The sequence below is a fragment of the Hippocampus comes genome, unplaced genomic scaffold, assembly GCF_001891065.2.
Source record: "Hippocampus comes isolate QL1 unplaced genomic scaffold, H_comes_QL1_v1.1 scaffold126, whole genome shotgun sequence".
In the NCBI taxonomy this organism is placed as follows: Eukaryota; Metazoa; Chordata; class Actinopteri; order Syngnathiformes; family Syngnathidae; genus Hippocampus; species Hippocampus comes.
Genome location: NW_017805409.1, coordinates 352,356 through 366,981, shown reverse-complemented (window position 1 = coordinate 366,981; position 14,626 = coordinate 352,356). Strand labels below are relative to the sequence as shown.

The 14,626-nt window shown below is 45.0% G+C and overlaps 1 protein-coding gene and 1 long non-coding RNA gene across 2 annotated transcripts in view; both read right to left on the bottom strand.

Annotated features, from left to right (window-relative positions):
• Window positions 1–5,686: 5,686 nt before the first annotated feature.
• LOC109518072 (uncharacterized) lies at window positions 5,687–7,976 on the bottom strand. Its single transcript, XR_002168654.1, has 2 exons — window positions 7,847–7,976; window positions 5,687–6,577 (listed from the first exon to the last, which is right to left on the bottom strand). It is a non-coding gene; the product is annotated as an uncharacterized LOC109518072 (long non-coding RNA).
• A 2,284-nt stretch (window positions 7,977–10,260) lies between these two features.
• Window positions 10,261–14,626, bottom strand: part of arhgap12b (Rho GTPase activating protein 12b) — a 33,271-nt gene continuing 28,905 nt past the window's right edge. Inside the window, exons 10-18 of the mRNA XM_019873797.1 lie at window positions 13,831–13,932; window positions 13,413–13,511; window positions 13,230–13,332; window positions 12,996–13,118; window positions 12,786–12,884; window positions 12,515–12,592; window positions 11,984–12,118; window positions 11,749–11,854; window positions 10,261–10,479 (exon numbers count right to left, since the gene is read on the bottom strand). Of these exons, the coding sequence (XP_019729356.1) occupies window positions 10,305–10,479; window positions 11,749–11,854; window positions 11,984–12,118; window positions 12,515–12,592; window positions 12,786–12,884; window positions 12,996–13,118; window positions 13,230–13,332; window positions 13,413–13,511; window positions 13,831–13,932 (1,020 nt within the window). The 3' untranslated portion in view covers window positions 10,261–10,304. The remainder of the gene's footprint in view (window positions 10,480–11,748; window positions 11,855–11,983; window positions 12,119–12,514; window positions 12,593–12,785; window positions 12,885–12,995; window positions 13,119–13,229; window positions 13,333–13,412; window positions 13,512–13,830; window positions 13,933–14,626) is intronic.

Here is a 14,626-nt window from a genome sequence, read left to right as displayed (position 1 = left end):
GTGTCATGCCTTCTGCCACCCTTGTCATCATTCAACAGAGGGGGACCGAGAAGTCAGTGTGGAATAAAAAACAGATTGAGGAAGGCACACTTAATTAAATAAGGTGCGATTTGGGTGGGGGCTTGGGGGAGGGGGAGCGCATAAAATCCCCATAGGGCCCCCCCCCCCCCATTAGCACCGCTGACCTTTTGATCCCAGTCAACCCGCACCCCCCACCTCGGCCCTACGTTGGGACTCAGAGCTGTGACTGTTTCCTTCGTGACCAGTGGACTGCACCCTCCGGGCCGTGTCATGCCTTCTGCCACCCTTGTCATCATTCAACAGAGGGGGACCGAGAAGTCAGTGTGGAATAAAAAACAGATTGAGGAAGGCACACTTAATTAAATAAGGTGCGATTTGGGTGGGGGCTTGGGGGAGGGGGAGCGCATAAAATTGAAAATATTATTAGTAATCCGACCCGCCTTTTACCCCTTCATCCAGCGCAGGGAGGAGAACAGGTTGCAGGCCCATCTTTGCGTGCCAGATGGTTCCACATTGACAAATCAATTAGGCTCCACCTCATCATCAAGGGGAGCAGGGGGCTGCGAACACTAGCCCGCCCCCACCACCCTGGGGTCTACTCGGTCAACCACTCCTCCGCCTCTCTTCGCCTTAATCGCCACCCCCGCCTTCTGCATCTCACAAAGCTTAGCCTGGGCGGCAGAGGGTGAGGGGGCATGAAAAAAAAAAAAACACAAAAACAAAGAAACTGGCAACACATGAATCACCAGGTTGACTTCCATGCTAATGCGACCAGTGGAGAGCGCAAAGAAAATGGTGTGCGAATGTGTTCGAAACACATTGGCCAAGAAGCGCTACTTGTGATGCTCCTGAGTGGAGGTGGTTGACGAGGAAGGAGGAGGGAGGGTAGGCACAGCTGGGGAAGGATAATCCGAGGAAAATCAGGGGCAAAGCCCAGCACAAGTTTTGATGGAAAGGAAGTGAATGTATGCTCTTCGCTTCCCCCTAGTGGACCAACACAAAGATGACAAGGGGGGGAAGCTGGATGGCAATCGTGTTGGAGATGCGCCTAGCTTGGAATTCTTTCGGTTGAACTCACATCAAAACAACTTCAAAGATCTCGAAATGCTGTATTATATTTATCCATCCATCATTTTTTTTTCCTCATTAGGGTCGTAGGTGAGCTGGGGCCTAGCCCAGCTGACTGAACAGGTTGCCAACCACTTGCAAAGCACATATCCACAAACCATTCACACTAACAGTCGAACTGACAGACGAATTATAGTCTTCAGTTAAATTCAACTGATCGATGTTCTGTTTTTTTTTGTGCTCAAGCTCCTTGAACAACATTAAAGTGAAGTGAGGAACTTCATGTTGACAAAGGTAGTGTTTTATTGCCGTCTTGGTACAACTATGCTGAAATGATTTGAAGGACTTCATTGAGACAAAAGTAGTGCTTTGGGTGTCATTTTGTTGCCAAGGAACTATGTCAAAGTGAGCTGTGGAGCTTTGTTCAGAAAAAAAACACAGTGCTTGGGTACCATGTTGGTACCCTGGAACAATGTTGGAATGAACTGATCTTTATTTAGACAAAGGTAATGCCCTGGTGTGATTTTGGTGCCAAGGAACTATGCCGAACTGAACTGAGGAGCTTAATTTTGACAAAAGTAATGCTTTGTCAGCATCTTGCCACCATCTTGGTACAAAAGGGACTACAAGGTGTAAGGAAGTGAGTTGAGGAGTTTCATTGAGACAAAAGTAGCGCTCTACTGTGGCAAAAACCTTTTTAGAAAGGGTTTCAATGACTTGCAGGTCCTCATCACTGTAGTTTGAGCAACATTTTTGCAAGTTCAGGTTCACGCCATCAATCCAAGTATATGTGGACTCACCGTATTTTTCACGTCATCCCGAGGTGGTCGAGCAAGCTCGTTCAACGCTACCATAAACGCTCCAAGTGGAGGCCTGGAGGGAGCGGTAGGTGGGAGGCAGGTTTATCCGTGGAGGAGGGGGGGAGATGTGTGGGTGCCCTCCTGGCTCGACTCAATCCCCGCGTCCTTTTACTCATGCAGTCTGGGGGCAGCAACAAGAGAGAAGGCGAGAGCTGCTGCCGAGACCCCTGGGGAGAGATTAGCGCTGACAGCACAACAAAGAAGAAGGATGCCAGCGGCCCTCCGGCTTCTTCGACAAATTCAAATGTAATGTATGGCTTTAACTGCGCCAAGGAGGATCAACATAATATATGATCGACCCACTTTGCGGCGCGCTCCGTTGGCAGCGATGTAAAAGCGATTTATGCCCATAAAAGTGTGCCGGCTAATTAAGTAAGATGTTGGCACGGGAGCAAATCCAATGAGCTTATTTGAGCGCTGGCGTAGCCGTCGAGTCCGCCCTCTCAAAGGTTTACCTGCAGCGAGGAGAAGGAAAACTTTCTTTGATTTCCACATCACAACTCTTCCTCGACGTCCATGTGTCAGGGCTTGATCCTTTCATTAAATACCGGTATGATTTGTTTGAGGGTGGGGGTGGCACCCCCTTCTCCCCAGCCTGACAACATTGGTGCGGTCTGTGTAATTACGCTCGGCCTTTTTCCTCCAATCAGACATGTCCTAATTAGAACCTCGGCACCAGGGGGGGAAACATGCGCCGTTATCATCGCCGCTTTTTGGCCTGGCCGCCCCGCCCGCCTCAGAATCAACAAACGCATCGGAGGTTGGCGGCGCTGAATCCCGTGCCGCCGTTCCGACTGCAGACGCAAAAAGGAGGGCCCTCACAATTTCCAAACGAGAAAACAATTAGATCATTTCTATAATTCATGGGCGCGACCGCAGCCTGAGCGCGGGGAGGAGAAGAGTGTTTGAAGTGCTCCATATGCTCACGGTGGTTTCCCGGCCCGATCTCGGCGCTGGCTGGGCTCGCTCGGCCGGAGCTGAGGTGCGAGCAGGTAATGTGAACACGCCATTACGCGACATGAAAAATTAATGGCCGCGGTGATTTCCGCCCCTCCCCTCCTGCTTTATTTGCAGGTGGGCTCTCGCCAAAGTGGCCGCGTGGAGAGACAAAATGGTCAGGAGATTCTAACCGCTCAGCAATTAAGAGCTCGATACCTTCACCGCTACCTTTTAAAGTATGAGTCAGAGCTGCGGTTTATCCCGGAGAAGGTGGAAGATTGACAATGAAGACTTCTCACCATTTGGGAATGGGAACAAAAGTTTTTTTTGCTGCGTGTGAGTTTTATTGGTGAGTGTGAGATTAAGAGAGGGTTTTTTTGGGGGGGGGGTTGTGTGTGTGTGTGTGTGCGAGATTTTAAGTTGCTGAATGTGGATTTTTTTTGCTGAGTGTGAGAGTTTTGGGTAAATGAGTGTTTTTTGGGGTGAGGAAGAGGATTTTAGTATTTGTGAGGGTGTTTTGGTGTTTGGTGTGTTGGTGAAAGTTTTTTTGGGTGACAGTGACCATTTTTGGGGAGTTTTTTTGCTCATTTTTGGGGGGCTAAAAATGTTTTGGTAATTTTTTTTTTGTTGAGTGTGGGAAGTTTATTTTTGGGGTATGTATGAGGTTTTGGATGGTTGTGGGGTTCTTTCTTTGTTTTTATTGTGTATGAAGGTTTTTTTTTTTTTTGTGTGTGTGAGGTGAGTTTGAGAGGTTTATTTGGCCTGAGAGATTTTTGTGTTGAGTTGAGCTTTTGTGTTTTAGTTTTTTGGGGGGGATGAGCGTGAGAGGTTTTACGTGAGAGTGGGGTTTTGGTGCCAGTGAGTTTGTGTGTGTATCAGGTTTTTAGGCAACCATTTGCATGAGAGACATTTGATTTTGGGCCGATAAGTTAGATCTTCAGCCAAACAATCAAACTCAGACTGACGGGCATATTAAGTCTAGGCCAGACAAGCATGCGGTATCTACTGTTTAATATTGAATCTTGTACGAGTGGCTTTGATGTCAGCTTGAGGGTCGCATTTGGAGTCGAGGGTCTGTCGTCCGCGTCCCCGCTGCGCGAGTCACCGATTGACTGAAGCGCCACTGCCATATTTCTTCCCAATGGTGCGGTCAGGCTCGAGCGCATGTCAAACGACCGTACAGGCTGCGTCGTTGCACGCATGCCGTCGCATGTAAGGGACACCAAACGTCCGCCTACCTCCTCGTTATTAATGAGCTTCAGGCGGCAGGAGTGGATCATTTCCTATGGAAATCCAATGCATTTGAAATAGCGGTGGATCAACATTCCACGACAGGATTTACATAAGGTAATTGCGAGGCGCCGAGAGTACCCTCCTCGCCGCCAGTGGATTTCTTTCCCTTTCTTACCGCCAGTAACGCAATCAAGTCCATTAAGTAGGCAATAAATAGAAAGCTGGAGTGTATCAGCGCGCCGTGACGGATAATGGTTCCTCTTCATGCCATCTATTTATTTATCTGAGACAGTTACGGTTGCTTTTTGAAGAAGAAGGGCCTTACCGTTTCTTGCTTTTCACTTGCTTCTGCGTGATGTGTTTTTTTTTTCCCCCTTCTTCCTCACCGGTGCCACAGGATACATTGTCTGAAAGCTCCAAAAGAGAGTAGTGATTCTTCTATGACACACATACAAATAATTAATGATTCATGAGTTTTGACCGATTTTAGAGTTGCACACCTTCAGCGTGGTACCACATCATGCTGCAAAATGACAAACAGGACCGAGTTTTGTAGCATAATCAATGGTTGTTGTTCCCACTTTTTTTTTTTTAAATTACTGTATAGTGAATATACAAGAAGGCAAGCAGTCTTCACTCCAGCACGCAAAGCCAATACAAAAGCAAAGTGAAAGCTTTTCTCCAAAGGGCCTCATAGCAGGCAGCTTTGCTCAGCACTCCAAAGATGCGGGCTTCTTAATCAAAGCTGGCAGACTGGCAATTTCCTAATTAGTCATCAATTAATCCGCAGCCTTCAGGTCGGCAGCCACGTATGACCCGCGGAGGAATGACAAAAGCGGGGACATTAATGGAAGCGGAGCGGCAGAGGTTGCCATACATTTCAGAAATACCAAGAAATATACTAAAGTGCTTTTCATAATTAACGGCTAGGAAAATAATTGATTGCGACAAGAAAGCTTAATCACTGCGCTCAATAACCGAGATAGTTTGTCTTTTTTTTTTTTTTTTTTTTTTTTTTTTTTTTTTTTTTTTTATTAGACAGAGCAATTTCACAAACAGCAGTTAGCCTGAAAAATTACATTCAAATGTGCAGCTGATCACACGTAAACACTGCAGGAACAGTCTTTTTTTTTTTCTTCTTCTTTTTCACAACCTGCATTTTGTCATATTTTAATTCAAATGTACAAACCGGAAAATCAACTCTACACACAAAGCCAAGTCACTGGAACATTTGGTAACAACTCGCTTCTGTCAGAGTCAATGAGCTCCGAAATGGCTTGAAAGGCTTTCACCTCACAGGCCATACATCAGACCATGAAACACTCCTTGTATCGTCCCCGCTGTCGGAATACGTCATCATTAGCTTAGCGGAGCTTCATCACCGCACAACGCAACGTTGCAACCGTGGCTCCAAAGCGAGCGCGGGACCTCGGAGATGCATCCTGCCACAGGACGAACCAAACTCGCACATTTGACTTTGTAAAGGAGTACAGACTGCGCAGACTGTACTGAAGCACGTTGACACCAAGACACGACACATCGCTGTACAAAGTGGCAAGACGAAAGATGCTTCTGTGCAGGTTTTAATTCACTCCCAACAACAAACACTGTTTTATCCCTCCATCGGGTTAACACTTAAAGGGTGAGTGGTACCGGGTGGGGGAAATGGGGGCACAATGTGAAACACTGCTCCAGTTCATCCAAGTGCAACAAAAAAAAAAATTAAGATAAAATAAAAACAGAAACAACAATAACAACAACAACAACAAAAGAAAACATCAGCCCATTAACACAACACTGATTATGGCATAACTGGCGTCACAGACGAAGCGCCACAACACAGAAGACCAACACATTTCAGGCAACATCATGAGGTTTGCGTCTGCCTTTAACGCCACCGGAGCAGCATCCCTGAACGCTCCCCAACACAAGGAGGTTTTATAGGATTCAGTGACTGCGGCACCTAAAAAAAAATAAAACAAAAAAAAAAAACCCAACCCCGAAAGACTCAAATTCACCAAATCACGAGAGGTCAACTGTAAGGTTGCCGCCCGTTTGCAAAGGAACGGCAGCCGGAAAGGTGGAGGGGGCCCGTTGCCCCTTGAAATTCATCTCCAGAACTGGTAAGTGCAATGCCTTGTCATGCATGTGTAAACGGTCGTGTCAATGAGGAGTTGGCCTTCACAGCTGCCAGGTCCGCGGCAACACTGAGTTCAATCAAAAACAAAAACAGAAGAAAAAAAAAAAAAGAAGAGGCAAAAAGTCTGGAGCCCCTTTGCGTCTACCTGCCAAAGATGCTTTCGAACTCCAGCAGTATGAGCTCTACTATCTGGTTCTGGTAGACCATGTGGACCGCTATGTTGCCCGTCTCCGTTTCGGGCCGGAGGAGCGTAGGGCCGAAAACGATGGCCACGCTCTGGGTGGTCATGCGGTTGGCTTCACCGTGGTCGATCACCCTGCGCGGGAGAGGGAGGAGACCGGTCAGGGTTTCGTTTACCTACCGATTCACAGCTTCGGGGGTTTCATCTACAAAAACAAGATTACAAGCACTCCTACAGTCTCAAAACGCATCAGCGAGGCTCAAGATGGAGCGCCAAGACAAGCCTAGGAACACCGCTGACGCTCCGGGCGAGAGTAGAGCAATAATAGCGGTTTTAAATAGAAGCTACATCCTTTCCGTGCAGATGCACAAAACAATAACATATTTATGGAGGAGAGAAAATAAGATCAAATCCGCCCGCTTGATATAACGCAGTCCTCCATACACTGAATGTCACGCTGTAAATTTCGCCACTTCGTTGGTACTAAATTACAGCAAATGCAGTGCCATATAAATGCAAATGGGAAAGCTCGGCAAATGTCACTGAGAACATATGATGCCGCTGCTGGTGGGTAGGGGAAAAAAAAAGTGTTTATGCGTAACCTCTTTCAAATTCACACTGCAGTTTAACAAGCTAATCAGATAACCTACTGTTAACTTGAGACGTACTTCAGACTAACTCATGACGTTCTGATTTCATCAGTATTGTTCTTTTTTTCCCCTTCGTCAGGTTGCGATTTGCTTCAGTTCAAACAAGAAATGATGCGAGAAAGTTTAATTGAGCTCCAAATTCGAAAGGAAGCTGCCACTGCAATATAAAAGAGGATTATAATATTATACATTTCATTTTGCTGATACAAGTAAGGGCCAGGCGGTTACTAGTTAGGCCTCGTTTTCTGCTACTCGTGCAGCACGGTTTTGGTTTAATTCAATACTAGCGAGCCAAAAGTGGAAAAAACATGAGTGAGCAGAGGTGGGTAGTAATGCGTTATTTTTTTTTTTTAACTTGCGTATTTAGCTGAAGAAGAAACGATACTTTTATTCCATTATATGTATCAAGATTCTGCTCTCAACATTTATTTATTTAATTTGGCTTTGGCTCATCAACGAGACTTCCTTGTGAGATTTGACTCCATTCACCAATCAATCAATGTCAGGCAGTCACATGACCAAAAGTTTTTGCAGGCCTGCCCAAGAGACTCGAATGGAGGATATGGAGGCTTGCAACTCGCGTCTACATTTCAGACGATAACAAAACCAAAGCTGTATCCTGCGTTGTACGCTTGTGCAGCAGCTGTTTTGCAAGTAGCAAAAGAATACTACAAAGGACACCGTTTCTTAATTTGTCAGAATGAGCCCATGAAGTGGGTTCACAGGATGTATAGGACGAATGAAAACATCTTACCTCCGCAGGTGTTTGAAGAGGACTTGCATTGTGTCGTGGTTAGGTTTTGGCAACTTCTTGATCAAGTCTTTGATTGAATTGACTCTCTGCTTGTAGTCAGAACATTCTGAAGCAAAAAGACAGGCAGCCATTCAGGGACTTCACGTGAGATTAAGAGAGGGTTTTTTTGGGGGGGGGGTTGTGTGTGTGTGTGTGTGCGAGATTTTAAGTTGCTGAATGTGGATTTTTTTTGCTGAGTGTGAGAGTTTTGGGTAAATGAGTGTTTTTTGGGGTGAGGAAGAGGATTTTAGTATTTGTGAGGGTGTTTTGGTGTTTGGTGTGTTGGTGAAAGTTTTTTTGGGTGACAGTGACCATTTTTGGAGTTTTTTTGCTTATTTTTGGGGGGGCTAAAAGTGTTTCTTTGTTTTAATTGTGTATGAAGGTTTTGTTTTTTTTGTGTGTGTGAGGTGAGTTTGAGAGGTTTATTTGGCCTGAGAGATTTTTGTGTTGAGTTGAGTTTTTGTGTTTTAGTTTTTTGGGGGGGATGAGCGTGAGAGGTTTTACGTGAGAGTGGGGTTTTGGTGCCAGTGAGTTTGTGTGTGTATCAGGTTTTTAGGCAACCATTTGCATGAGAGACATTTGATTTTGGGCCGATAAGTTAGATCTTCAGCCAAACAATCAAACTCAGACTGACGGGCATATTAAGTCTAGGCCAGACAAGCATGCGGTATCTACTGTTTAATATTGAATCTTGTACGAGTGGCTTTGATGTCAGCTTGAGTGTCGCATTTTGAGTCGAGGGTCTGTCGTCCGCGTTCTCGCTGCGCGAGTCACCGATTGACTGAAGCGCCACTGCCATATTTCTTCCCAATGGTGCAGTCAGGCTCCAGCGCATGTCAAACGACCGCACAGGCTGCGTCGTTGCACGCATGCCGTCGCATGTAAGGGACACCAAACGTCCGCCTACCTCCTCGTTATTAATGAGCTTCAGGCGGCAGGAGTGGATCATTTCCTATGGAAATCCAATGCATTTGAAATAGCGGTGGATCAACATTCCACGACAGGATTTACATAAGGTAATTGCGAGGCGCCGAGAGTACCCTCCTCGCCGCCAGTGGATTTCTTTCCCTTTCTTACCGCCAGTAACGCAATCAAGTCCATTAAGTAGGCAATAAATAGAAAGCTGGAGTGTATCAGCGCGCCGTGACGGATAATGGTTCCTCTTCATGCCATCTATTTATTTATCTGAGACAGTTACGGTTGCTTTTTGAAGAAGAAGGGCCTTACCGTTTCTTGCTTTTCACTTGCTTCTGCGTGATGTGTTTTTTTTTTCCCCCTTCTTCCTCACCGGTGCCACAGGATACATTGTCTGAAAGCTCCAAAAGAGAGTAGTGATTCTTCTATGACACACATACAAATAATTAATGATTCATGAGTTTTGACCGATTTTAGAGTTGCACACCTTCAGCGTGGTACCACATCATGCTGCAAAATGACAAACAGGACCGAGTTTTGTAGCATAATCAATGGTTGTTGTTCCCACTTTTTTTTTTTTAAATTACTGTATAGTGAATATACAAGAAGGCAAGCAGTCTTCACTCCAGCACGCAAAGCCAATACAAAAGCAAAGTGAAAGCTTTTCTCCAAAGGGCCTCATAGCAGGCAGCTTTGCTCAGCACTCCAAAGATGCGGGCTTCTTAATCAAAGCTGGCAGACTGGCAATTTCCTAATTAGTCATCAATTAATCCGCAGCCTTCAGGTCGGCAGCCACGTATGACCCGCGGAGGAATGACAAAAGCGGGGACATTAATGGAAGCGGAGCGGCAGAGGTTGCCATACATTTCAGAAATACCAAGAAATATACTAAAGTGCTTTTCATAATTAACGGCTAGGAAAATAATTGATTGCGACAAGAAAGCTTAATCACTGCGCTCAATAACCGAGATATTAGTGTTGAGTAGATTAATTCAATTATGTAATTAAGGCAGAGAGGGAGCTGAAGCTTTAGAGTTGATTGAAGTCCAACGGCAGACTCACCTTTGTGTCTTTCACGTTTATGGTCTCCATCGACCATTCACGGCAAGCTTTTATCACCGAGACAGGAAATGCACGGGAGCCTCCTCGTTTCGTTTGTCTTTTTTTTTTTCAGTGACTGCGGCACCTAAAAAAAAATAAAACAAAAAAAAAAAACCCAACCCCGAAAGACTCAAATTCACCAAATCACGAGAGGTCAACTGTAAGGTTGCCGCCCGTTTGCAAAGGAACGGCAGCCGGAAAGGTGGAGGGGGCCCGTTGCCCCTTGAAATTCATCTCCAGAACTGGTAAGTGCAATGCCTTGTCATGCATGTGTAAACGGTCGTGTCAATGAGGAGTTGGCCTTCACAGCTGCCAGGTCCGCGGCAACACTGAGTTCAATCAAAAACAAAAACAGAAGAAAAAAAAAAAAAGAAGAGGCAAAAAGTCTGGAGCCCCTTTGCGTCTACCTGCCAAAGATGCTTTCGAACTCCAGCAGTATGAGCTCTACTATCTGGTTCTGGTAGACCATGTGGACCGCTATGTTGCCCGTCTCCGTTTCGGGCCGGAGGAGCGTAGGGCCAAAAACGATGGCCACGCTCTGGGTGGTCATGCGGTTGGCTTCACCGTGGTCGATCACCCTGTGCGGGAGAGGGAGGAGACCGGTCAGGGTTTCGTTTACCTACCGATTCACAGCTTCGGGGGTTTCATCTACAAAAACAAGATTACAAGCACTCCTACAGTCTCAAAACGCATCAGCGAGGCTCAAGATGGAGCGCCAAGACAAGCCTAGGAACACCGCTGACGCTCCGGGCGAGAGTAGAGCAATAATAGCGGTTTTAAATAGAAGCTACATCCTTTCCGTGCAGATGCACAAAACAATAACATATTTATGGAGGAGAGAAAATAAGATCAAATCCGCCCGCTTGATATAACGCAGTCCTCCATACACTGAATGTCACGCTGTAAATTTCGCCACTTCGTTGGTACTAAATTACAGCAAATGCAGTGCCATATAAATGCAAATGGGAAAGCTCGGCAAATGTCACTGAGAACATATGATGCCGCTGCTGGTGGGTAGGGGAAAAAAAAAGTGTTTATGCGTAACCTCTTTCAAATTCACACTGCAGTTTAACAAGCTAATCAGATAACCTACTGTTAACTTGAGACGTACTTCAGACTAACTCATGACGTTCTGATTTCATCAGTATTGTTCTTTTTTTCCCCTTCGTCAGGTTGCGATTTGCTTCAGTTCAAACAAGAAATGATGCGAGAAAGTTTAATTGAGCTCCAAATTCGAAAGGAAGCTGCCACTGCAATATAAAAGAGGATTATAATATTATACATTTCATTTTGCTGATACAAGTAAGGGCCAGGCGGTTACTAGTTAGGCCTCGTTTTCTGCTACTCGTGCAGCACGGTTTTGGTTTAATTCAATACTAGCGAGCCAAAAGTGGAAAAAACATGAGTGAGCAGAGGTGGGTAGTAATGCGTTATTTTTTTTTTTTTACTTGCGTATTTAGCTGAAGAAGAAACGATACTTTTATTCCATTATATGTATCAAGATTCTGCTCTCAACATTTATTTATTTAATTTGGCTTTGGCTCATCAACGAGACTTCCTTGTGAGATTTGACTCCATTCACCAATCAATCAATGTCAGGCAGTCACATGACCAAAAGTTTTTGCAGGCCTGCCCAAGAGACTCGAATGGAGGATATGGAGGCTTGCAACTCGCGTCTACATTTCAGACGATAACAAAACCAAAGCTGTATCCTGCGTTGTACGCTTGTGCAGCAGCTGTTTTGCAAGTAGCAAAAGAATACTACAAAGGACACCGTTTCTTAATTTGTCAGAATGAGCCCATGAAGTGGGTTCACAGGTTGTATAGGACGAATGAAAACATCTTACCTCCGCAGGTGTTTGAAGAGGACTTGCATTGTGTCGTGGTTAGGTTTTGGCAACTTCTTGATCAAGTCTTTGATTGAATTGACTCTCTGCTTGTAGTCAGAACATTCTGAAGCAAAAAGACAGGCAGCCATTCAGGGACTTCACATGCGTACGGCGCCACCTCGTGGCCACATTGGACACATCAATCATTTCGAGTGGACTCAAAACGGTGAGGTCAGTCGTCCAAGTTACTCACTAATTGCATTAACAAAGTCATTGAAGGATCCGTAAGTAAATAGAGGCTCTGGAAGTTCCCGGAAGAACATCTTGAGTGCTCCTGTCGTGACGTGGATGTCCTCCCACTTGCTGTCATCCAGTTCCACCTTCTCGTCTGATGCAGGGGGAGAAAATAGGGCAAGGTATCGGAATCAGGTGTGTTGGCGTCATCTACAACATGCTGGACATATATCATTTGGGACATATATAATTGATTTATTATTATATATAATTTAAAATGGTTCTGCACCAAAATGAATTGGGATTGAGCAAACTAGCTGGCTGTGAAACAATTGCACCATCTGCTGGTTACTGATTAGAACTACACTAACTGAACACTAGTTTGTCGATGCCCAAATTCGTAGATCTAAAACAATGAACGTATATTAATTCTGAAAACAAAATGTATTTACATCTACGTTATTGTCAAGAAAAAGACCAATCATGTGTAGGTGCACCAAAAAAAAAAAGTGTACAAGTGAGTGTAGATTTTGGAGCGAGCGTGTCCTACCATGGTTCACGGCAAAGCGGAGCTTCTGTATCACTGCCAGGTTCCCGCTCACTCGATACAAGCCATCGATACTGAGACCTAAAGGACAAAGATGATGACAAAGACGTGATTGATGGAATCTATTCTAACTCCACTGGGAGCATTTCTCTTGGCCCATGTTCAATCCTTGAAGTTTGTGTCATGATATTCGATAAATCATGGATTCCGATGTACCTGTCAGGAATGTCCATTATTTCAATAGACATAGAGCGGGTGATGAGCTGACTCCTACCTGTGTTCTCCACATGGTCGATGCACATTTTCACAAATTTGGGCACGGATGTGTTCTCCCGCTGGCACAGGTTGCTCAGACTGCAGCCAAAAACCTGATCTGAAGAGTGAACAGGAAAAATGACATTGTTAAACTCAACTCCTCCCTCGCGTCGAGTGGAACGCGTCGTTCAAACGCCATCTTGCCGCAGAGCTCCGGTGGTCAGGCTACCTTTGATGTAGCCTTTGTCTCGGACCGCCTGATAGGTGGGTCGACGCGTCAAGAACTTCTTGAGCTTCAGCCGGGTTTTTTTCTGGTCTGATGAGTCCATACTGACAGAGGTCTTCATCACAACTAAAAACAGCAACAACAAAAAAAAATGTGGATTGTGCATGCATAGTTCAAGACTACAAAACAACGGAAGCAACGTTCAGTTACCGGAAGGATGTGAGCGGCTGGTCTCACCTCTGTTCTTCTTCGACTCTCGCTGATCTTTCTCTTTGTCCTGTTTCTCAGCTCCCGGAGAGTCCGGCATATCCTCTTCGATGGCCTCATCCGACTCCCACGCCTGGACACGAGCCATTTTTTTTTTTTTCGATGCAGTAAGGCTGGTGACACACATCCGCCAGTCTGACTAAGTCGACTTACGTATGTGTTAATGGTCTCGGTCAGGGCCCGGTACCAGTCATTGATGACGCTATCAATCTCAGACTGGATCAGCAGTTCTGTCCCCTGACGCGTCTTCAGCTAAGGAATCCAAAGGTTGGACGTCAGAGGAGCAATATTCCCGAAACGTTCGGAGATATTTGGCTTTTGGGTGAAACTTTAGCATAAAATGCACAATAACTTTGACCTGTTGTCAATTTTGTCATTCTGCTCCAACACGTTGTGAAGACATTAATGAAACATGGAATAGTTGAATAGCTGGAAGGTCACATTAAATTTACCGGTTCAAGTTTATCGTGCATTTTAAGTTTTAAATTTCACCTGAAAGTGCCATCTGACTAACTTTTTGGGAGTCGTGTACAGTATATATTTTGGGCCAGACTGTCTCTATGTTCGATACCTCAATGACATGCTTCTTGCTGGACTTGTCCTTGGAAGCCCATTCCACGGATCCCCCGCGCAAGTCAACGGTAAACTCGGGCTTCGATTGGTTGCTGCCAAACTTCTGAAATGCAGTGACGCAGCATAAGCGAGAATGTCGCAGAGAGGGAACCGTGAGGTTAAACTGGTCTAAGATCAAGACAAGCAGTTAAATGGCAAATAGTATCTAAATACAAAACGGTTAAGCTGCTGTATTAAAGTGGTGTTAATTCCTTGGATTGTTTTTTTTTTGTTTTTTTTGTTTTTTGGTTTTTTTTTTGCGGGCAAATCACCGTTAGTCATGTTATGATGACAAGTTACTCCGATCCAAGCAAATGGCCGCCACAATAACTTTTGGCACATTTACGACATTAGCGCCACCTGCCTTTCATATTATATCGTAAACTATCAAATGAATGACATCGTATTTAACAAATTTGACCATGAATTTGACGTAACGCCAAGATTTCAGCAACGGGATAATATTAGACATAAGACATTTAAACAGAAAGTCCTCCTGTGGTGTCAGGATAATATAAATTCAAGTCTGGGGGAGAAAATGCAATTAGATTATTTTTCAAAAGTGTTCACCCCTGGTTGGTACTTTATTGAAAATGCTCAAAAGTCCCATCAGGAGCGTTTCTGAGTTAAGAGTGCCAGATTTTTGAGTGATGTGGTTAATAATTCAACCTGAACCATTAGCAGCACACAGTGAAACACACACAAGTCTGTCAGTTAGGGCCCAAGTAGCGGCGAGGGAAAAAAAAAGGACGTGC